General features: G+C 36.6%; 1 protein-coding gene across 1 annotated transcript in view; it reads right to left on the reverse strand.

The window, feature by feature from the left end:
* Positions 1–242: 242 nt before the first annotated feature.
* LOC112050109 (probable chitinase 10) overlaps positions 243–24636 on the reverse strand; it is a 30654-nt gene continuing 6260 nt past the window's right edge. Inside the window, exons 3-52 of the mRNA XM_024088261.2 lie at positions 22673–22815; positions 21607–21709; positions 20985–21052; positions 20476–20525; positions 19507–19704; positions 18723–18923; positions 18534–18642; positions 18034–18214; positions 17716–17901; positions 17520–17639; positions 17315–17438; positions 17054–17231; positions 16667–16766; positions 16447–16525; positions 16149–16337; positions 15786–16048; positions 15485–15706; positions 14923–15124; positions 14740–14846; positions 14404–14623; positions 13827–14048; positions 13045–13215; positions 12358–12522; positions 10960–11148; positions 10303–10398; positions 9389–9577; positions 8881–9014; positions 8459–8684; positions 8249–8364; positions 7952–8144; positions 7692–7868; positions 7397–7608; positions 7037–7315; positions 6722–6919; positions 6439–6638; positions 6070–6351; positions 5855–5988; positions 5567–5778; positions 5348–5483; positions 5119–5261; positions 4832–5017; positions 4457–4748; positions 4141–4250; positions 3911–4060; positions 3609–3742; positions 2906–3039; positions 2613–2824; positions 2250–2522; positions 1839–2021; positions 243–1655 (exon numbers count right to left, since the gene is read on the reverse strand). Coding sequence (XP_023944029.2) covers positions 1368–1655; positions 1839–2021; positions 2250–2522; positions 2613–2824; positions 2906–3039; positions 3609–3742; positions 3911–4060; positions 4141–4250; positions 4457–4748; positions 4832–5017; positions 5119–5261; positions 5348–5483; positions 5567–5778; positions 5855–5988; positions 6070–6351; positions 6439–6638; positions 6722–6919; positions 7037–7315; positions 7397–7608; positions 7692–7868; positions 7952–8144; positions 8249–8364; positions 8459–8684; positions 8881–9014; positions 9389–9577; positions 10303–10398; positions 10960–11148; positions 12358–12522; positions 13045–13215; positions 13827–14048; positions 14404–14623; positions 14740–14846; positions 14923–15124; positions 15485–15706; positions 15786–16048; positions 16149–16337; positions 16447–16525; positions 16667–16766; positions 17054–17231; positions 17315–17438; positions 17520–17639; positions 17716–17901; positions 18034–18214; positions 18534–18642; positions 18723–18923; positions 19507–19704; positions 20476–20525; positions 20985–21052; positions 21607–21709; positions 22673–22815 — 8679 coding nt within the window. The 3' untranslated portion in view covers positions 243–1367. The remainder of the gene's footprint in view (positions 1656–1838; positions 2022–2249; positions 2523–2612; positions 2825–2905; positions 3040–3608; positions 3743–3910; positions 4061–4140; positions 4251–4456; positions 4749–4831; positions 5018–5118; positions 5262–5347; positions 5484–5566; positions 5779–5854; positions 5989–6069; positions 6352–6438; positions 6639–6721; positions 6920–7036; positions 7316–7396; positions 7609–7691; positions 7869–7951; positions 8145–8248; positions 8365–8458; positions 8685–8880; positions 9015–9388; positions 9578–10302; positions 10399–10959; positions 11149–12357; positions 12523–13044; positions 13216–13826; positions 14049–14403; positions 14624–14739; positions 14847–14922; positions 15125–15484; positions 15707–15785; positions 16049–16148; positions 16338–16446; positions 16526–16666; positions 16767–17053; positions 17232–17314; positions 17439–17519; positions 17640–17715; positions 17902–18033; positions 18215–18533; positions 18643–18722; positions 18924–19506; positions 19705–20475; positions 20526–20984; positions 21053–21606; positions 21710–22672; positions 22816–24636) is intronic.

Here is a 24636-nt window from a genome sequence, read left to right on the forward strand (position 1 = left end):
TATTTATCTACTATTTTTAATTTGCTTAATTCTCATATATTTCCATATACCTACCTATAATTATTATAAAGTATTTATGTTTGAAGTTTGAACGGCCATACAAATCTAACGATCATTATGATCAACGACGTCATTCATTCATGCCAATTTGTTTAAGGCGTTTTTTCTGGGATCCGTGGCTGTGCCACAAATATGACGGTAGGTAAATAAGCACTTATTACAAAGAAAATAAAAATGTCTGGTTTAATTTTATAAAATTTCTTTAATGTTAATGTTTAATTGACTTCCAGTTTTACAATCACTTTTGCAAATTCTGACTTTTCTATTTTAGAAATTATCGTACATTACCTACCTAGCAAAAATATTTTCCGAAATGTAAAATAGGTGAATATTTACGTTCACGGATATAACAATTATTTATTGTTATAATATAAGTTGCAAATAAGTACCTAGGTCGGTAATTATTTTACAAAGATGAAAATCCTTCTATTAAAATAAAATCATTCAGTCATATTAGCATAGGTAAGTAGGTACAATTGTTTCGAGCTCTTATTAGATACCTACGAATAAAAATGTACAATTAAAAAACTAGTACATTAGATACTCCTTACATTTACGTTTAATATTTATATTTAAACAATATTTGAGGATCTATCAATCTTATTTTCTAAATAAGGAATGCTTGTCACAGAGCAGCTGAGGGTAGTTCAGATAAAAATTGATATCTACCTGTTAAAGTACAGTTTTTATTTGCAGTTAGGGTTCATTTACACGAGCAGAACGTTGCCAATGGCAGCAGGCAACAGCTACGGACGACTGTAGTAGACTGCCGCCGAGACGTCGCGGACTGCAGCAGACTGCCGCCGAGACGTCGCCGACTGCAGTCGACTGCAGTCGTCGTCGGTTGCAGTTGCATGCACGTGGTTGCGTGAAAATGAACCATTACAGATTTCGTCTTTAATATCTACATTGAAAATAATACCCTGTAGTTTAGTTAAACCCCACCATAACAGCCTGTTAATACTTACAAATCCCCAAATTGAGTATCAAAGTACCTAAACTACTCAAACTAAACTATTCTATTCTAGAATCACTATAGTAATTTCTACCTCCATAACTACTTGTATTGATAATGTGAGCAAAGCTCGAGGTAGCAATTAGGTAGTAAAATCACACATCAGAATGAGCTCATTATTTTCTTTACAATTTACTTTTGATAGTCGTCAATGTCGTGCGGTTTATAGAGTCGTCAAACGCTTAGCTTAGTGCTTAACTATGATAAGTAGAGTCAAAAGTATGTAAATGTTTGTATGATTTTCTTTAGATTATACATAATATTAACATTGGAAATACATATACATCTATAACTATATTGCACATTTGAAGTCTTCAACAGTCTGCACATTTGGTTCTAAGAATCCTCTCCTGAGGGCATCGAGCATTGGCCAGGGTTGGCACGAGCATCTTCCTCGCCAGTCATCCAAGTCGAGGGCCCACAGGGCTGCCCCTCGCATACCTGTCCGAGACATTACAGCTGATACCCTGTAGATATCGAAAGGTCGCAAGTAGGATATCCACTGAGATCCTTGTACTGCATAAGTACCCTCAATATTCGACACCACTTTCCAGTCGTGTGATTCCAATTCTTTACATATCTAAAACAAAAATTTAATTACGTGAGTGTTCAATTGCAAAAGTAGGTATGCCAATATTTTTCACACAATACATTATGAAATTTAAGTTTGAAATTAGGAAAATGGGTAATAGTTTTTCTTTGTTAACTTCTTTCTTAAGCGTGTTAAATTGTTACTGATTAAATTCACTTCGAAGTAACTTACCTCGTAATATGCTAAAAATCCAGGAATGCGAGTAAATGTGCCTGGTTTGCCTGGACCAGCTATGGGAGCTCCAATACCAGAATTTAATTCACTTCTCAGCGTGTAAGAACGTCCGTATGCAGGTAGACCCATTACGAGTTGAGTAGTTGGCACTATGCTGGACCAAAAGCCAATGATTGCTTGCTGCAAATATTAAACCATTGAAATAATTATGCTTTACATATTGTTTTTACAATCAGGAGATACAAGTTGCAACTTCTGAGCTCCTATGATTGCTCGGAGGTTAATTCGTTTCGGATGTTAATCGTAAATTCAATATAAATGTCTCTTTAACTTTCTTACTTCACTACCTTTTTACTTTTTTTTACTTTAACTTTAGCAGGGCATATTGTTAAATATCACTAAGCTTACCAAATTATCCATTTTGTATGGTCCGTCGATCGTCAATGGCAGGAGATAGGCTGTCCTTCTTGGATCAGACTCATAATAATCATTCGCTGCTATGATCATCCAGTCCAACGTTGCCGTCAGTATTGATGGGTCGTAAGCCACAGCCGCTATTTCTGGATTTGGAGCGACTACAGCTGACAACTCGTAGTTATGGCGCCGCAGTACCTTCGCCAAGTCAGTTAATAATATGCTGAAATTGTCTTTATCCGAAGAATCTTGTTCTGAACAAGGCGCCTGTAAAAGTAATAAATTCGATATTACTTTTTCGTAAATAGTCGTTACAAAACCTGTTTCAATAATAAATCGATTATCATGTTACTTTACCTCTTTGCATACAGGGTATTGCCAAGCTATTTGAACTCCATCAAATTTCCATTTTTGTAAGAATTTTACAACAGATCTTACAAACGTCTTTCTTTTGCCAGGATTAGCTATAACCTGGCTCCATGTATAACCTATTGAATTTTCTATTCCCCCTATACCTATAATGACTTTAGCGCCTTTAACTTTGTATTCTGTTATTTTTCCATAGAAATCTATAAAAAGAAAAAAAATTGTTATAAATATTTATTGGCATAGCTTTTTAATAAAAATACTTACATTAGTATCTGGCTTACCGTTGCTGATATCTAATTCTGGGTTTCCAGGAACTACTGTACTACTGGCGCTATCAAGATGTGCCCAGGCGTAAATGATATGTGTGCATAGAGAGGGGTCCACTTGTTCTGGTCCAAAACTGCCATTGTCTTTCCTGATAATATATAAATTAAATAGATATTTCTTAGTTATAGATAAAATCTTCTTAAGTTTCTTTTGCTTAAATAAAAATCATTATAATTATGTTGATTTAGCTATAGCTATCTCCTCCATATCTATTTATAAATTATGCGTATCTACTATCTTGATAAGCTTGACTACAATATAGTCTTATCTACAGTCATCAACGAGAGTTTACATCAGTAGATAGATACTCTAGACAAATAGACATACTCGTACCTACTATGATTTGTATTTCAAAATCATACTATGTCATAATTAATGTAATAATACATTGATCCTCATCATATTTTTTCTTCCTTACCACCCTCCAGCAAACTCTACGCTGAAATCAGAGCATCTTTAGGAGATGTTGATTCCAGTACGGTCAGCTGCAATGAATTTCGAGAAACCGTGTTCTATGTTATAAAATATCCACGATAACTTTCGAATCTACTCGTAAACATGCATAGATGGTTTTCTGTCGGATCTAGGTGACGTCGCAAGGATTCGTCAGTTTTACGCGGATAATAGTAAAGGAATTCAATCATAGTGTCTTCTCACCTATAATAAGCCCAATTGGAAAAGTAGCACGCAATGATGGGTTTGTGTTCCGTTTGAATTTCGTCGCTCCCATCTGTTAATCTTAGACTTGTCTTGCCTTTGCATTTAGTTGTACTTGGGAAATTGCAGTGATTCTGCAATTAAGATGAAAATTTATTTAAAAATTACATTACTTGTTGTTTTGTTTTGTTGATACTTTATATGTATTTGGTAAGTCATAAATATCTTGTACTAAAGTTTTATTATTTACTGGTTACTTTGTACGAGTCGTTATAATTAACACATATAAAGGTGTAAATTACCTGACTCCACACAAGTGGCGATGGGCACGTTAGTTGAATATACTGCCCGTTTATACATAAGTAATATTTAGCACAATCCAAGTCATCCTCTTTGAAAGTAATGCCAGAACACGATTTTCCTTCTAGTGATGATCCATCCACAGGAGAGTTCTACAAAAATACAGTTCAAGATTACTTACTACAATTTTGTTTTCTTTTTATTGAGAATATTTATTACGATTGATACTTACGTCAACATTCATTTCGGTTTCAGTGTCGGTGTCGGATAGAGATGGCACGGGTATGTCTTCAGGTTCAGCAGTAGTTGTTGTTGTAGTACCTACGTTCGGTGGACTTTGGACTGTAAAATAATGTAGGTATTTATTAAAGGTTGATCTTTCTAGGATAAAATGGTATATTTCTTATAAATTTGTAGAATTCATGAGTAATAAAATTGAGCTTCCAAAAATATTGTAGAAATAATAATTTCTAAGGTATAGTGAATTGGTGAGTCCTCCATAAAATATTGTCATAACAACTACTTGTCGTCTCTATACTAATACTTACTTTCTTCTAAAGAGCATCGGGGAGGAGCCTCATGTCCTCTCAGTACATGGTTAATAGTGGCAAGTAAAGGAGACTTTCCACAGCCACAATACCGGCCGTTAAAGTCGTCCAAATCCAGCGTCCACGCCATAGCGCCACCGAGATCCATCGCCCGAACGTATTCAGTCTTATGGCGTACCATGTAATCGTCGTCAAATGACACCCATTGATCGTCCAAAGTGGCATATGGTCCCATTCGACCGCCTGGGTCACGTACTACTCGCCATCCTTGAACTTTTATACGTTCGCAAATCTAAAATTATGAACCACAACATAAATAACCTGAACGTGTTTTAAAATGATTAAAATGATTAGAAAATACTCGAATGTTCATACTTCGTAGAATGACAAGAAGCCACGAGCTCTTGTCTCGTCTCCAGCTTCTCCACCGGCATAGCTTGGTGCTCCTAATTCGTTTCCGGAGTTTTCGATCAAAGAGAACGACTGTCCGTAGAATGGCACACCCAATATCAGCTTATGGCGCGGAGTTCCTTTACTCAGCCAGTAGTTAACGGTGAAGTTCTGGAATAACATTTAGTAGTAAGGTAATATAAATTGTTCTTGGTTTTGGTACGAGCTTGTACAAAATAACGTTTTGATTAGTTGCAACATCAAAAACTTACAGTGTTAAGTGTTTTGTCGTCATCTGAATCTTGTGCATACATGGGTGCTAAGTGGCCAGTTTTCTTTTCCCATTGTCCGTGATAGTCATACGTCATCAGTGATATCCAATCTAAATTCCTCGAGAGTACCGGAATATCGTACGCTGTAAGCAATAATTAGTTTTAGATGTATTTAGAATACAAAATAACTCTTTAATTATTGTAAAATGAAAAACATATTTAAAAGTACCTAAATCAATAACACGTTTGCTTGCCGAAACTGCAGCAGACAATAGAAGACCGCGAGGAACAAACGCACTGCGCAATTCTTTGACAAGTGCAGCAAAACCTTGCTTGTCTGAATTTGGTCCTTTTTCACATTCAACCTAAAATAATGTGCATGATTATGAATTGTTTTAGAATAGAATAATTATTTATTGTAGATATTATAGACAAAATTTTTACTCACTTGCCAGCACTTCGGATATTCCCAGTCGAGGTCTAATCCATCGAATTCATACTGCTGAAGGAAATCTATTACATGTACAATGAACTTTCTTCTCGCGGATGGGTTGTTGACAAGTCGGGAATATTTGTCGCCGGCTGAATCATTCCAGCCTCCCAACCCAAGGACTACTTTTACTCCGCGCTTTTTCAGAGCTACCACTTTTTCATAGAATTCTAAAAAAACACGAAATGTTATTTAAATTTTTAACACAAATAGAATATAAACACAAAATTGAGGAAGATATCATACTATTTTCGACATCCAGCCAGTTGTCATGTGGTTTGATAACCAATTTAGCGCTATCCAATACTGCAAATGCGTATACAATATGGGTACAGAGCGACGGATCTATGTCTTTCGGGGTATACTTTCCGGCACTTGGTCTAAAAAAGAAACAAAAAATTATATGATATCAGTAATGCGAAAATTTACCGTGCGTATCAAATACTACTGAGGATACATACCTGTACCAAGCCCAGTTTGTATAGTAACATACTACTTTATACTTTTCTTCTTCCTTCTCATCTTGTACGATAGCAACTGTAGTTGGTTTCATTGTCGTTGTAGGACGAGCAGTTGTTGCAGGTTTGTGGTATGCTGGCTTCACTTCAATGTCTTCCAGATCTTCATCTATACTGTTATTTGGATCAGCTAATGGCTTGGTCGGTTCAAGTTCTGAATCCACTTTTGGGTCTAATAATGAATTTTTAATGGTGTTAAGGAGCGGATACTTTCCTTGGTTGCACCTGTAAATTTTAAATATTGACTTTATCTTCATGTTACTTAAATGGATACACCTAAGCGTCTATTATTGTGCATTAGGTATTATCTACCTGTTTTTGAAGTCATCGAGATCTATAGCCCATACCATTCCACCAGCAAGACCTAAGGATTTGATGAAGTTTGCTTTCTTTTTGATAATATTGATGTCATCGAATGAAACCCATTGGTTGCCTTTGTAAGCGAAAGGACCCATACGTTGATTTGGATCTTTAATAACTGTCCATCTGCGATCTTTAATGCGTTCACAGATCTAAAACGTAATATAAACAAAGCGTATAAATAAAAGTTAAAATATTTACTATTGAAAACATTATAATTTGAATAGTTTCGTACCTCGTAATAAGATAGGAAACCATTGGCTCGTGTATATTCACCAGCGTCACCACCAGCTATAGCTGGTACATTCAGTCCATTTGAAATGCGATTGTCTATTTGAGAGTGAGTAGTGAAAGATTGTCCATAAAGTGGTATGCCCATGACTAACTTTGAAGCAGGGGCACCTTTCTCCATCCAGTAGTGCATAGTATAATTCTGAAAGATACGAACATCAAGTTGTTAGGCTTATTCTTAAGTTTAATTTTGACTCTCATGATTTGTTTTTATGTTTTATTTTCCAAAAAGGCAACGTAAGATTTCAACAACACTTACAGCATTGAAGTAAGTATAGTCGTCATCAGGGTGATAATAAAGTGGAGCAACGTGACCAGTTTTCATATCCCATTGTCCATGATAATCATAAGTCATCACGGCGATCCAGTCTAAATATCTCGCTAACACTGGTACATCATAACCAGCATCTATGACCTGTTTACTGGGAGATACGGCAGAAGACAACAGTAAACCTTTTGGTTTGAATACAGCAGAAAGTTCTCGTACTAAGTTTGCGAAGCCTTCTTTATCTGAGTCAGGGCCCTTTGAGCAATCCACCTGTTATACAAAGCGGTTATTATTAGTATATATATTTAAAAATTGGTAATGTGAGAATTTCAGTTACAATAATAAATTTACCTGCCAACACTTAGGGTACTCCCAATCCAAATCAAGTCCATCGAAATTATAACTTTCTATAAACTGAAGAGTATGCGAAATAAATCTGGCACGAGCTTGAGGATTATTAACTAATTTAGAGTATTTGTCTCCAACTGAGTCTTTCCATCCACCTATAGCAAGGGTGACTTTGGCCCCATACTTTTTAAATTCCACAACCCTTTCGTAGAAACCTGTATAAGTAAAACATGTTTAACGAAAATTTTACATTGTTAAATTTATACATTTTCGAAATAGATATTCAAAATATACGAACGGTTTTCAGTATCTGCCCAAGGATCGTGTGCCTTAATAAGGCCATCGTCACCCAAAACAGCAAATCCATATACAATGTGTGTACAAATGGAGGGATCCATATCTTCCGGAGTGAATTTGCCTAGACCAGGTCGATACCATGACCAATTCGTGTAATAGCATACCAGCTTGTATCGTGCTACAAAAGAAAAATAAACGCATGTAAATTTTAGATTTGAAATAGCATTAAAACAATAAAATAGAATGTGTAATTTATCTTACTGTTCAGAAGTTCAGGTTTAGTACTAGAATCCACCACATCTATGATTGGTTTAGAAGGTGCTGGTAGTTCAATGGTTTCGGGATCCATATGTACGGGTTGAATTGTTGTAATAGTTGTCGTGGTCGTGGTCGTTGTTGTAACTTTATTAATCTTGCATGAAGCGCTACTCGGCCAATCGCAAATTTGTTTTTCCTGTGACAACGAAAATTATATTACATGTTGTAACTGAAGAGTTGATACTTTTGCCTCTAATTTTGTTATGTGATTGGATTCTAGATATAAATTGAAAATATTACCTGGTTCCAATGTAAGCCAGCGCTGCATGCAAACTCTTCAAATTTGCCGAATAAACAATGCAAATACCGGGTACAATCACTAGGATCCTGGGCATACTGTCCGCTTTCACAGTACACTGAAAGTTATGAATACATTAGTTAGCATTGTTTCGATTGATTTCTTATATTTCTCTTAAGTTCTGTTATGTATACTTGTATTGTATTACTTACTTGGTTTTTCTTCTACTAATTGTACAGCGCTTGGCTTGATTTCTCCAGTGGAAGAGGTGACTTGTCTCCTGTCAGTACAGGAGCTAGCTCTGGGGAAGTCACACTGAGAGTTCTTTTGGTTCCATACGAGACCTGGCGCACAGCTTTGAGCGATGAGAGCGCCGTTCACACAGACGTAAAATTTCTCACAACGTGGATGCCCGTGGTATGTGCCGGTTAAACAGTTCTGGTGATAACAAAAGTGAAGTTAATTTTTGGGGAAACAATTTAAACATATTACTTTTTTATATATACAGTTTGTGTAGTATTTTCAAATTCCAAGATAGTCAAAGACTTTGTAATCATTGCGATTATTTTCAAGTTAGGTTAAGAGAAACGAATTAATAATAATGAATGCCAAAAGAATTACAATTGGAACTTACTGTCGGTACTTGATATTGTCCGGAAAGTGTGGTAGGTTTCCTTGTCGTCGTCCGAGCAGTAGTTGGCCTCTTAGTGACACTTGTCGTCAACAGAGTCTGGAATGGTCGTTTCGTAGTCGTTTCTGGACGTCTCACTGAAAATTGAATAATGCAAAATTGTACGTAGCTTCTGCTAATTTTGAAGTTGAAGTAGAGATGTGTGATTTAAAAAAATAATAATAACAGAACCCCTGCGGTTTCATTCACGTAATACTGATTGCATTTGGAATACATGGATAAAATGTAATTAGCAGCTAGTTTCTGATGTAGTTTCCCATTGGGGAAATTGTTTTCAAATCGTTACATAAGTTTCAAAGCCTATTCAGTGCAAACAAACAATCTGATCTTTCCTCTTTATAATTTTAGCATAGACAAATAAATAGTTTTTCATTTAGCTGAAGTTTAGGTAAATTTTGCCTTGTCTTGTCGTAAGTCTTGTCGTAAAACTTATGTTGTGGGCGACATTTACCTTCGCACATAGCGAATTCGACCCAGTCGCAGCGATTGGTGCGTTTGTCCCAATGTAGTCCAGGTGGACACAACTGCTTTCTCCACTGTCCGCTAACACAGAGCAAGTATGAGTCACAAGTAGAAGCCGAAGCATGAACGTCTTGAGCTCCACACACGCCACCTTCCAAGGGTCGATTGCTTGCAGTGGCTGAAAAACAATTCAATAAATAAGTGATGGCACGATAAATCATTTATGAATTTGATGAAAGAATCGTTAAAAATTCTAAATTGCCATATATATCAGTGTGGCTCATACAGAATCTGCCTAACCGGTGTGCCATCTAATACATACTTAAATAATTGGTCAAATTCTGTACATTGAAGATATTTTGTTTTTTTTTTGTTTGAGGGCATAATATTATATAATCGATAATTAATAGTAATTCAAGTTTTTCAAAATATAGAAAAGGGTTAAATAGGGTTGATTTTTTTTATATGCTGAAATCGTTCATGATTTGACTCATATTTTTGTAAAATGATTAGTGGTCAATTTTTTTTATACATAACATGTGCGATATATGTACACATAGAAGGAGGTGAAATAGGGGTTGAAAGTTTACATTGATTTCCCGGGCGTCCGTATTATTACTAAAAATTGAAACCGCGGTGTACGTCCTACGTAGACCTACATCCATCAGTGGACGTCCATGGGCTGTTAATGATGATGATGATGATGATTATGATGTTGATGATGATGATGATGATGATGATGATGATGATGATGATGATGATTACTAAAAAAGGGTGAATGTCAAAAATGTTAATAAGTTTAAATTTTGTTGGTATTAAAACATTTCAAGGAATTCGTTAACAGTGTTCCTATACCATAACCAAAATTTATTTATAATCTTTTAGGTTTAGATGTGAACACACTTGTTGTTGTTGTTGTGGTTGTTGGTGGCCTTGTAGGTCTTGGTGGTGGTCGAGAGGGCCTAGTAGCAGCTGCAGTGGTTGGCTTTTGTTGTGTCGCTGAAACAAGATTTTTGTTTAACTTAGGTATTCACAAATTTCTCACAAAATTAGGTAAACTATTTGATTACACTTATAAAGCATCTATACTAAAGCCAAACTGGATGTGGAATGCTTATCAACAAACAAATTATAATGAAGGTGGAAAATTCATATCATTTCAGACCAAATTTCTTTAAAATTATGCATTGTTTTTTTTTTTTATAAAATATTATCCAAACGACTCTTATTAATTTAATTAATTATCTTTATTTTAAAAACAACTAAATTAAAATTATTATTAGGTGTAACATGAGTAGTGATTAATTTATACCCTCATTTTAAATTTCTTTGTTGATAAACATTCTACATTGTGTTTGTTTACAGTGCTCGCCACGGATCTTTATGTTTGTGAAGTTAGCTACGGCATCCGTATGCGATTTCGCACAGACGCGAACACTCCCCGCCAGCGCCGTTTGTACCGTTATAGATTCATTGCGCAGTCATTTGTTGCTAACTTCACAAACACAATATCTTGTGACGGGCACTGTGAAGAATAAAGGAATAAAATAATAAACTTACTTCCACACTTAGCATATCGCGGCCAATCGCAGTGCTTCTGTGCAGCGCTCCAGTGTAGTCCCGGCGCACAATGTTGCAAACGCCAGACAGATCCGTCACAGTGTAGATACGCGGTGCAATCACCCAGCACTTCGTGGTAGTCTTGTCCGTTGCATGGCTGACCCTCAGACTCAGAAGCGTCCGTTTCATCTGTAAAATTTTCAATGCATTTTTTATTTATTACTCTTCCAATAAACTTCTGGTTTAAGATCTTTATTTTCTCAAAGAATTACATTAAATTCGCTTATATGAGAAATACAATTAACTCACTAAGGTAATAATTATACTAATTTGACTTAAATTCTAAAGACAAAAATTCCAAATAAATAATTGCTAAAAAATGCGGGTAGTTTTTAAATTACATGTTTGTTACGTAGAATACTCGCCTAGTTTTAACAAAACAAAGATTAGAGCTTACTGGATGCGGCATGTGTTACAATGACATGTTATTCGATAAATGAAATTTTAATTGCTTCTATTATATCAGATGGTAATTTATTGTAGATCTGTGCCCCTTCAAATATAATATTTTTGTTACCATTTAACTGTTAACTTCTTGCTAACGACGCTGCTCCAATACATATGCTGGGATACTGTTTGACTCTATATTCTATAACGATTATTATAGTACGAGATCCGGAATAAGAAATAGATACCCTCATCTGTTATTCATTTGAGATGAGAAATAAATGATAGAAAATATTCACATTGACATATTGTACATAGGTTGCCTAGTTAAATTACGGCCTATTAATGATAACATTTTTTATTAAATTTCTTCAATCGACTTCGAATAATGTAAATATATAATAATATAAAAAGTAAATCAAAAATAAATCGTAGACATGGTTAAAATAATATACCCAAAAGAATTTAAAAAGGTACAGGAGTTGCCAGATATAAACCGATGAGTTTTATTATTTATATACCCTCATCAGTTATTTAGTTGTCTAATATGTCAAATGAAAGCTCATTTTATGCTTAATTTGACGTCGCGCGGTTTCACCCGCGTGGTTCCCGTAGAAATACGGAGATAATATATAGCCTATAGCCTTCCTCGATAAATGGGCTATCTAACACTGAAATATTTTTTTGAATCGGACCAGTAGTTCCTGAGATTAGCGCGTTCAAACAAACGAACAAACTCTTCAGCGTTATAATATTTAGTATATATGTGACACCTCCAACAGTCCAACTCCAGGTTGAACTGAATTTAACTAGTGAAAATTTCTTTGGAAGAAAGAAAAGCCCAATTTTTCAAAATTCAATTCAAGACTCGATATCAGGACTTCATGACACTCCAACGAGGACTTTCAAAGTTTATGATCACTTAACTTAATCTATAATTAATATGTATACCTTGAATAGGAACCATAGTAGTAGTTGTAGTAGAAGTGGGTCTAGCGGTAGTAGTAGTAGTGGTTGTTGTAGTCGTAGATGTCGTAGTGATGGGTCTAGGTGGTGGGCGTGTTGTCATGGGCGCTAAAGTCGTGGTCGTTGTACTTGATCCGCTACTCGAGGATACTAAAACAAAAATATTAAGACTGATAAAACTGTTTAAAGTAAAATAATTAATTTTGAGTATTTGCCATAATTTGATTATAAAAATTTAAATGTATCATTATCAACCCATATTCGGCTCTCTGCTGAACTCGAGTCTCCTCTCGGAACGAGAGGGGTTAGGCCAATAGCCAATAGCTGAGGCCAATAGCTGGCCCAATGCAGATTGGCAGACTTCACACACGCAGAGAATTAAGAAAGTTTTCAGGTATTCAGGACTCAGGTTACCTCACGATGTTTTTCCTTCACCGTTTGAGACACGTGATATTTAATTTCTTAAAATGTACAAAACTGCAAATTTGGAGGCGCATGCCCGGACCAAATTCGAACCCACGCTCTTCGGAATCGGAGGCAGAGGTCATATCCTCTGGGCTATCACGGCTTAAATGTATATTTTCGTATTAAAAATAACCAATGAACAATTTAACTATTTAATTTTATTGGTTGGAAATAGATCTTAGAATAATTTGTTCAAATATTACTTACCTGTGCATTTAGCGAAGCTGGGCCAATCACATCGGTTAGCTTTAGCTGACCAGTGTAGGCCGGGGGCACAGCGGTGCTTTCGCCAATGGCCAGCCTCACACTGCAAATAGCTCTCACAGTCGCCTGGTGCCGCACCATATTCACCAGCTATGCAAGCTGCTCCTTCTACATCTGAATAAAGAGACAAAATGTCTATTTACGATGCCTGTCGCGAAATCTTATTTGGTATGTTCTTGAATACGATAACTTTTATTTGTAATGTAATAACATGAATAGTTTTAAAAATTAAAAACACGCTTGATACCCATATCATGGGGGTGCATATCAAATAACCTGTCCGTCATCTTGGACGTCCGCCATATTGAATTTAAGCCACGTGGCTATTTTTTCGTATTCCTGACAGCAAACCCTTTCATTTGATATCCATATCATGGGGGTGGATTTCAAACAGCCAGTCCGCCATCTTGGGGAAGCCGCCATATTGGATTCGTAATGATGTTTCTTAGCTAGTCATGTATTGTCATCAGAACAACGCAGTAAGCGTGTACAATATTTCATCCTAATCGAAGTCCGAGAAGTGGGTCAAATTAAGATTCCAAGATTTTCTTACATACATAGTTAGTTACACGTGAAGCTAATATAAGCGTGTTAAAAACCAATAACAAAGTCATTAAGATCCAAAATGAACAAATATTGTTGTAGTCCTAAATTGAAATGTTTCAATAAACGAATATAAATGGTCTCATAACGTTTACCGTCTGAATTAGTTAAAAGATTCTTACCGTTATCCATTTGTGGTGGTTCCGTGGTAGTTGTACTTGTAGGACGTTTGGTAGGTCGAGGAGTAGTTGTAGTACTCGTTGTAGTCATCGGAGTAGTAGTGGGTTGTGACCACCAAGTCTGGGAGGTGCTTTGAGTAGTAGCTGCGGGATTCCAACCCGGCCATGTTGTTGACGTATGGTGATCATGGTTAACGGGATGAGTAGTAGTTGCACCCACGGATCCTTAAAAATATTTTTACCAATGAGTATAATATTATTTCAAGCCTATAAGCTACTATCTGACGCCGCGCGGTACGGGGATAATAGCCTATAGCCACAGTATATAGTTTTCGTCGATAAATGGGCTAACTCTGAAAGAATTTTTCGAATCGGACCAGTTTCTGAGATTAGCGCGTTCAACCGAACAAACAAACAAACTCTTCAGCTTTATAATATTAGCATAGATTGACCATAAGTTTAACATTGAAATCTTGCAGTATTTTCGTGATGCTAATAATATTATGACAACGAATACGAAATTAAATGACATGATTGTTTGAACAAGGGGTAGTGTCTAGCAGATATGTAGATACTATACCATCAGACTCAGCAGGAGTAGTAGTCGGAGGGGCAGGCGTGATGGGCTCTGGTGGTCGTTCACACGCGGAGGTTGGTGGCGGGGGCACAGATCGCCCAAGAGCTCGACCTGCAGCCCGCAACAGAGGTGAAGGTTCGTTGCAGCAACGGTTGTTGAAATCGTCTAGATCGATCGCCCATGCTGTCACGCCACCTAATCCTTGCCGAAGTGCCCATTCAACCTAAAGCATATGTTCAATTATGGACAATTTCAAGATATACGTCTTCAAAAAATCTTGAAATTATTACAATTACAGTTTATTTCGAATTTAAAGAAAGCATGCATTTTGGCATTTACCTTTTGTGTCACAGATTTTGGATCGTCATATCCGACCCACTGGTTATCTGAATATGCGTAGGGGCCGGCTTGTTCCTGTCTACCTGTCTTCCATCTTAAGTCTTTAACTGAAATCAATTTGGAATTTTTGAATATTGTATAGAAATTATAACGTTAGTTAGTTGTTTTGTAATATTTTCATACCTCGGTAGCAGATTTCGTAGTAGGCTAACATTCCTGGTTGTTTTGTAAATTCTCCAGATTCCCCGGGACCCGCCGCTGGCGATCCTGGGCCACTTGCTCCTTCCATGTCAGCTAGCCTGTACGACTGACCATAGAAAGCTAGTCCAAGAAGAAGCTTCTTAGGATCGGCACCTCCTGATATTAAAGCTTTGATTGCGTATTCCTGTAATATTTTAAACGATATAAGTACTCGTAGTTCAGTATTATTTTTTTCTATTATCTAAATTTTATTATTATCATTTTTTTTATCGAAAAAAAATACAATAAGGAACTTAAACTAATTTATCTTAATAACTATACATGCCTACGTGGAATAGTGGCAAGAATACTGGCTGCATTTCCGCATTGGACAGTCAGGCTGACCCTTTGCGCAAAAAATGAGCCAGACCATTTCGTCACCAGTCACCAGTCAGTTTTTGGCATTGCGACTCCATTGCCCAAGGGTCTCCGCGGCAAAAGGTACAAATATGTACTCGTAACTCTCCATCAGAGAGTCAAATTGAATAAAAATAAATCAACTCACGATAGAGTAATAAGCCAGTGCATCCTTCTTCAGAGGTGTGATCGGCGTATGATGCGCAGTCGTTCGTTCCCAACCGCCATGGTAGTCGTATGTCATAGCACTCATGAAATCGGCTGCACCGGATATGGTCGGTAAATCGTAAGCTGAATCAATGACTTCCTTGTACCCCGAAAGTGCAATTCCAAGCTCCATATTTGCCGCATGTAGTTTTTTAGATAGTTCCTGCAAAAAGTCGTAGATCTTTAGAAATGCATCTTGAAAAATTAACATTTATATTATATAAAATAAAATTATTACATACTTGCACGAATTTGGCATAGTTTGCTTTATCGGATTTAGCACCCTTTTTGCAATTACTCTGCCAACAAACAGGGTAGTTCCAATCTAAATGTAGACCTTTGAAATTGTGCAAACTCAGGAAGGAAATCAATTTGTCTGCGAATTTTGCGCGTGCAGTGGGGGAAGAAACCAGGCGTGAATACTTGTCGCCAGCGGAATCTGTCCATCCTCCAAGACCAAGTAACACTTTAACATCACTAAGAGATGTCACACGTTCGTAAAGATCTGAAAAGAATAGTCGAAATTAATATGACATTTTTAGAATACATGTGCGGGTACTTAAGTAGCTATTACAGATTATAGGGCAATTTAGTTATATACTTACTGTTAGTGATGTCAGCCCAAGGATCGAACTCCTTAGCTATCAGATCGTCATGCGATAAAGATGCATATGCATATACTACGTGAGTGCAGAGCCTAGTGTCGATATGCTCGGGAACAAATTTACCATGGCCTCGTCTATAAAATGCCCAACTGGTCATATAGCACACCACACGTTTGTCATTGTTTCTATCTGAAATTGTTTTCAAGTGCTTTATTAATTGCGTAATCGTCAGTTTTTACAAATAACGTAAATAGTTAAAACAATTTTTTAGGCATTTCGTTCAGTTTCTTCAACTTACCTATTCTTTCAGCTTGATAAGAAGTGATTATTCTATCAGTCTCCTTGTATTGATTAGCTTGTTGTGCCACACTGCTCCACTGTGGAAAATTATTAGTACATTTATTTTAAGTAGAGTTAATCAAAGATCAAATGGCATTTTAACCATCCAAAGTTTGGTGAACCAATGCATTGTTTTTATTCTATATTATGCAGTTATGTTCTTCAAAATATTGACTTACTTCGAAATCGGATTCGTAAGCTTGAGATAGAAAACGGGCAGCTTCTTCGACACTAATTCTAAGACTTTGACCAGGAATACATTTTCCCACATCTTGGTGCCTGAAATAATTAAAAAAATTATAAAGGAAATGGCCTTTAACTACACAAATGAAGTTAGACTTCTTTTATTAAAATAAAGAACGGCGCCATCTATGAGCCTCAGGTGCAATCGCAAAATCGCAACAGATTATTGAAGTATACGAAAAAGGATTGTTTCAAAGTTCTCTAAGAACGCCATCTACTGGTAGCTTAAAGTAACAAAAAAGAAGAATGTAAAGAAGTTTTACTGAACAACATTATCCTTGTAAATAGAGATATCAAAATCATTTTATAAGACATTCGCTTACCCACAAAATCCTGTAGATGGATCGTAAAGTCGTTCATCTTCACAGACCATTCTAAAGCTTATACCTCCAGAGCAGAAGTGGAAGTGAGCACACGACTCTTGATCAGAAGCTAAGTATGGTGTACTCGACTCACAAGATCCAACCTTAAGTGACGATTGGTCTGTGAGAGTTGCTTCACCTGTTACAATTTAATTACCTTATTTATCACTAATCAATTTAATTTTAAATTCAAATAAATAATAGTATAAGATAGTGTTTTACCATTCAGACTAGTAGATATTACGCTTAGTATCGGGAATGGCGATCCACATAAACCTCGGAAGTCGTCCATATCTATAGCCCAAGCTGCTGCACCCGCTAAACTATGAGTTTTAATGAAATTCATCTAAAAATACATAATAATTAAATCATTTATAGGGACATAATAAATTATAGCGACATATTAAATTGTGAAATATTTATTTACCTTTTCTAATACAGTTGCCGGAGTATCATAACTTATCCACTGGTTATCAGAAACGGCATAAGCATTACCTTGTGCATCAACAGCACTGGCGCCTTTCCCTTCACGATTAGTCATACATATCTAAAAATAAAAAAAAAACCTCAATATGCTTTAAAAAATTTAATTCTATACAGTAATAATAGAATTATCTAGTTACCTCAAAGTAAGCTAACAATCCTTTGGTTTGTGTATACTGCCCTTCTTCGCCCCAACCATCAACCGAGGCACCAGGTGAAGGTAAGGTTGATGCGGATAATGTGTAACTACGTCCGAATAAAGGAATGCCCAAAACTAGCTTATCAGCAGCCATTCCATGGCGCAGAACGTATTTCACCATGAATTCCTGTTTCGAACACGAAAATTGCGATCAAATTCAATAGTAAATTAAAAGATTATAGTGTCCTGTATATTGAGCAAGTAAAATTGTAGTTTTTGGAAACCAGAGTGATGAACAGTAACTAAGAAAAGTACTTACGATGTTATCAAATCGTTGATCACGTGCCGATGCACCAGGGTCTCGATGCAATGCAGAGTGTTGTAACGCTTTGGTGGGAAGATCGTCGCGTTTCACGTGACTCATGTCCCAAGCCTGAAGGATGGTGTAGTCTGTAGCTCCGCTAACCGCACTGAGGTCGTAACCATCTTCTATTTGATACCTATATCATATTATTTTAGGTTATAATAAGAAATAATGGGAAAATCAGAGGTTCTGCATATTGAAAGGAGGAAGTTCGAATATCTGAGGCCATATAATGCGAAACTCTATATCTGACCTTCTCCGGCTTATCATCCAGGTAATAAGATAAAGGGAAAACAAAGAGTTAAATTAGTCTTAATGATTGCTAACCTCCAAAAGCGTTAGCTTTAGCGTTTCTGTTCTGTGCTCCGATAGGAGATGGCACTAACAGAAGATGAAGAATGAACAGTAATATTAAACAATTCTAGATTACAATTTTGTTTAAAAATGTCTCTCACCTGAAAGGTGGCAATACGGTAGATAGGAGATACCCGTATGATGAAAACTTTTCACGGAGCTCGTAAAGAAGAGTAGTTAAGAGTTCTTTTTCTCGTTCATCTTTGTCGCCTGTAATAAAATAGCAATTAATATTAGTTGCTACGTGTTTGCTTACATAATTCAGCATAATAATACAAGAGTTTATGTACCTGCGTATACCCAATGAAGATCAAGTCCGTCGAAGTCATGGTCTTGGAGAAATTGGACAGCGCTGTCGATAAATGTGTTTCGTCTGTACGGCTCTTGTACCATTTCACTAAACAAACGTTCAGTGCCTTCGCCGCCTACACTTATGATCACGCGAAGGCCTGGGATACGTCTCTTGAGGCCTGTGGCGATGCGGTATCCACCTAAAATTTAAAAAGTATGTTAACCTTTTGTTTTCAAATGCACCTAGGTATATTTTCATTCATAATTAGCAAATTTTCATTTACGGCACCAAGCGCCATGGCTTTGTTTTGATCTGGAAAGGTATGGCAGTCGGTGTAGTTACAGAAATTACACACCCACGCCTAAGCCATACTCCACTGCTTAAAAAACAGGTCCTGCGAAGTGTGGTTTTGTTATTGCCAATTTCACAGAACATAAAGCACATAAGCTGCGCTCTTATATCCTTGGGCGGTTTCTCGTCTACATCTCTTATATTAGGAGACTGGAGATTTTCGCTTAATATCAAGATAAGCGATCTGCTTCTTTATCCACTTTTACTGTTGATTAGAAGCAGGTGTTTCTTAAAGTTCACTATAATTAGTGAATAATTTACTATTTGGCTATTTTCTGTGACATCTGCTAAATCCAAGCGGTCAACATTTCATGAGAAAGCTCCGGTTTTGGAGTGGATTTACATACAGAATTTACCGTCAAATCTGGGTGATATTGTTGGATTCGTCGGTTTTCGGTCGATCGTCGGATAAAATAAAAAATTGTAGTTACCTTTGATGACATCATAGTCTTCATTAGCTGGTATGACGGCGTAGGTGTGGGGGTCCAGTACAGCGAAAGCATAGTGCAAGTGTGTGCAAGACTTCGGCACCAGCCCGGCGGTAAACGCAAGCGGTGGTGCGCGGTACGCCGCCCAGGACTCCACGTAGCATACCACCAGGCGTCGCGAGTTCGGGTCGTTGACCAATGCTAGTAGTAAAGTTACATTTTAAAACAAGAAATTATACAAAGTCATAATTATCAGTCTATTTTAATGACCTCTTTCAGGACCTCCTTATAGGAGAGAATATACGGAGGATAAATGCACCACGCTGTTCCTAAGCGGGTTGGCGGGCTTAATTTGATAATGTAAATTTATTAACGACAACTATCATATGTTGATGATCACCGTGACTGACGACATAACGTGCACTCCGAGGCACGGGGATGTAACACGTCACCAACTTCTTAAATACAGGCTGAGGTTTAACTGAATTTTTTTTGGAAGAAAGAAAAAAAGAAAAACTCAGTAACTCATAGCCCGACCCAGGATATGAACCACAAAGGCTTACTACTGAACCAATGGCAAGTCAAATAATATATTTTTTAATTTTTTTACAAGTTAGCCCTTGAAAATCTCATCTGATGGTAAGTGGTGATGCAATCTAAGATGGAAAAGGGGTAACTTGATAGGAGTAGGATGAAAATCCACACCCTTTAGCCCAATACATATAAATAAAACAAAAATATAACTTAAAATTAGGAATTCATTAGCCAAAATTATAGTTTAACGGATTGGGGGTCTACTGAAAAACGAAATAGTTTTAAGTTCATCTTCTGTATCACTACCGAATTTACAAGTATTAAAAGAAAAAATCATGCCTTTACCAAGAAATTTCGTCTGAAATTTTGTTTGATAAGTTAAACTTACTATAATATATAGAGGTAATTAGGAATTTCACTAAATTAATATTCTCTTACTTTGGAGATTCGCATTTCCGTGTTGCAGTCTATCAACAGTCTTCGAGTCGCTGAAAATAAAATTATACTTATTAATCACATAAGTTAATATATGTGTTTGTGCGAAACTACGGAATGGCTGATTAGTTAAGTACCTATTTACTAATGCGTGCGTAAGTCAATTACAAGTTCTGAACACATAAAGTTGCAAATGACTAAATTACTTGAAGCGAGAGTGTGTGTGTTACGTTCAAGAAACACAGACACCGTAATCTAACGTATCTTAAAATAATTATCAAACGTTTTGCTTCTCTATCTACGAGTACGTTTCTAATTCGTACGGCTAAAGTGAGGAATGTCCATATGACCTTAGGTACCACTAATCTGATTTTATGGATAAAATAGATGCGGCTCGCAGTCTAGCCGTAATCATACGATTACAGCTTGAGCCTATTTTATCATAGAAAAGCAGATTAAACAGAGAGAAAACTAGGTCTATACTTTGTGGTATTGTGTCAGTAGGTACTTACTTGTTATAGTGATTCGCAGCTCCATAGTATGTATTTATTTCGTCTACACTTTCAACATCACCGGCATTCTGAAATAGTTTAGTTTATCTATTTATCTGCTTTGATTTTGATTCATTTTAAGTATTTTTTTTAAATTTTAATAGCTGAAAATCAGCACTGGGTATTGCTTTTTTGCAATGAACGGTTACATCATCGTTATCAACCCATATTTGGCTCACTGCTGAGCTCGAGTTTCCTCCCAGAATGAGAGGGGTTAGGCCAGTAGTCCACCACGCTGGCCCAATGCGGATTGGCAGACTTCACACACGCAGAGAATTAAGAAAATTCTTTGGTATGCAGGTTTCCTCACGATGTTTTCCTTCACCGTTTGAGACACGTGATATTTAATTTCTTAAAATGCACACAACCGCAAAGTTGGAGGTGCATGCCCCAGACCGGATTCGAACCCACACCCTCCGGAATCGGAGGCAGAGGTCATATACGGTTACAAGCTGAGTTGTAAACCCTTTCTGTATGGTGTTACAGACAGTCATAATATATGTAAAATAGTGTGCACTTATGTAAAGTATTGGAAAAAATTGTTGGTTTTTAATTACAGGTAATTTAAAATCATAAGGAGTACCTTCAAATATTTATAAATGTATTCACGATCTAAAACAGGGATCAGTCTCTTTTCCACAGCATCCCTCAAAGGAAGCCTTCCAACTCCCTCTTCATAACCCGACCTGTGGAGAGATAAAGATAAACAATTACATACTTATTTTCAAACGTACAACAGAGAAAAGGTTATTAATTCAATCTCCTTCAAAGTGATCAGTTGGTAAAAATATTGTAATGTTATTTTTCCCTTTTAAGTACCCGTTTAAGTCAGTTGTAATTACTTTTTTTAAATAATTATCATTAAAACGATAAACGTAGGATCAAAATAAGTTATAAGAAAAATAACGCTTCTTATTATCGTTTTGACAGACTAAAAAAAAATAGCAGACATAAGATGCTGCCGTTTTCATGGAATTTATGTTAGTACTTATCATAAAATATTAAACATTCCTGCGTCCTTTTTGTAGTAAATATCCTTTATGTCAGCATTAAAAAAATTAATCTCTTTGACTAGTGATGCGCCTTGAATTAAGTTTTTTTTTCATTTAACGACAATTTAGCCCTTGACTGCGATATCACCTGAAGTTTATCATACCGGAACGCTAAACGCTAAATATTTATGCTGTTCGGATGACCAAGATTGAGGCCTAACACTAGTCCAAACCAGCACTAGTCCAAAGTGGCACATCGATTCTAAAAAAATGTATGGGAATGACGGGTCTTCATCACGTGAACTGTCGATAGCAAATGTCATTCCCGTACATTTTTCTAGTTGTCGAAGCGTTGGCGATTGTAGAAAGAGAATCGACTTGCCACTTGGCTACAGGGGCTGAGCTTAATGTTGGCTGAAGTTGGGTATAAAACCGAGAACTTCTCTATCGAAACCAAAGCCACCACCACTGTAGAGAGGTCGTCAAAATCTCGCGTTGTGTACGAAATTCAGCATTATCCCATCGTGTACGAGATGATGATGATGAGATGATTTCTAGTACAATAAAAGATATGGTATATATGTGGTAATCCGTTTTTCTAAAACGGTCTATATACGTTTTAATTTCTATTTATATATTTGATATAAAAATACTAACCTTAGTGGTATACTCTCCACCGAAGACCGTATTGGTGGTGCAATAGGATCATGGTCTGGAACTGTTTCTATAGCACTTCGAGCGAAAGGACTCTCGTCGGGATAACGGGGCGACGCCGTGGAGCTTACCCACAACGCCACAAACTGGAAAAAAAAACGAAATTATACATAAATAACAGTATATTCTTTATATTAAATCGTTACATATGCGAAACACTTGTAAATGTTGATAACAACATTTATAGGTATCTATCAGGTTTCGGATAAATAATCGACTTGTCGAACAAAGCCTCGGCGGTTGTTGACCCTATAAAAAGCTCTGCTCTGTATTCAGATGTTAACAATAAGAGTAGGTGTGGAATACATCAGGACATTTAGTTTAATGTGAGGATTTTACCAAACCACAGTTATACAAAGTCGAGTTGAATTCTTTAATGAAGGAGTTCATTAGTTAGGCTAGAATGATAGTGTAACTTTTTTCTCTACAACTGATTGAACAATTGGATTTTAGTATTATTGACGATTTTTTCGTGGTGTATTTAATGTGAGCAGTGTGGGTGGTGGCTTCGGTCACTGAACTGACAATTAAGTAAATATAAAACTATCTTTGCGTAATTTACATAACAAGATAGAGTGAAGACCAAGATCAACACTTGAGGCGGGTTCACGAAAGTTTATTTATTCTCAAATTTCGAAGAACATGTCAATGACCATTAATAACTATAAACAACAAAATCAGAACCAGAAAACAGAAGATATACAGTTATACAACATGTATTATAAATATGATTTCAGATCAATTTTTTTTTTCATGATACTGCAGAATCGCAATGACATGGTTTTACATCTCGAGTGGAGCTTTATTTATTTAGATACACAACAATAAAGTATTTAAGTAGTAAGTAGATAGATTGTCTACCATCATCATCATATCAGCCGATGGACGTCCATGCAGGACATAGGCCTTTGCAGGGATTTTCAAACATCATGATCCTGAGCCGCCTGCATCCAAGGAATCCCTGCGACTCGCTTGATGTCGTCAGTTAACCTGGTTTCTAGTACGGGGTCGCCATTTCTGCACCTTAGGACCTCAACGTCCATCGGCTCTTCAAACTATGTACATCGCCCATTGCCACTTATCTACCATACTGTTGATTATATTTGAAAGATTTTAGCCAACCGAAGATTACACCCACAACAAAGTTACCTTAAGTTTTCATTTACAGGACCGAACAACGACTTATGTGCTCCTGAGTACTACCATCCCACATCCCAAGAGATTTCTCTTTAAAATGTTTGTTGGTATTTTTTTCAATAAAGGGGCGTAACCTATTTACCTATCAAGTCTTTGGACCTATCTATCCTAATCTAACAATCGATCTTAATTATAATTATACCGATTTAAAGCTACTTAGTTAACATGACTAAATCTGATTTACTATGATGGATCACTTCGAAATAGATAAGGTCACATGACATCAAAACTTTGTAAGTGATCATAAATCATAATAAGACTTAATAGATAAAGCTCTGCCGCCCAGATTACGTCCGACATAAAGATGTTTTCTGCCAAACGTAATCGAATAAATTGAGCTTTTTTTGTACAAAAACTATTAAATATTTATAACGAACGGTACACGATATCGTTCAAAGCCTTCGGTGCTGTTCCGATTAAAGTAATAAATTCGATTAATGTGTAACAAAAAATCTAATTTCGGTTTTTCGCCTAACGTCGGGTCGTGATCCAATAAATAACTGGCAAACGAGCTAGTAGGTACGTTGACACGTCTCGTTTGGAAAACACGATTTGCATACAAGCACCATCGGCAGGTAGTCAAAGTCGTTTTGGGGTCATCGTCATCAGAACCAGACCATGGCACCTATTTTCGAGTGACATCTCCTAACGATTAGGACAAAAGACTTTTTATTCTTTTAAAATCCCCTTGGAAATTTATGAAATGGTTT

Source organism: Bicyclus anynana, chromosome 5 (genome assembly GCF_947172395.1).
Source record: "Bicyclus anynana chromosome 5, ilBicAnyn1.1, whole genome shotgun sequence".
NCBI lineage: Eukaryota > Metazoa > Arthropoda > Insecta > Lepidoptera > Nymphalidae > Bicyclus > Bicyclus anynana.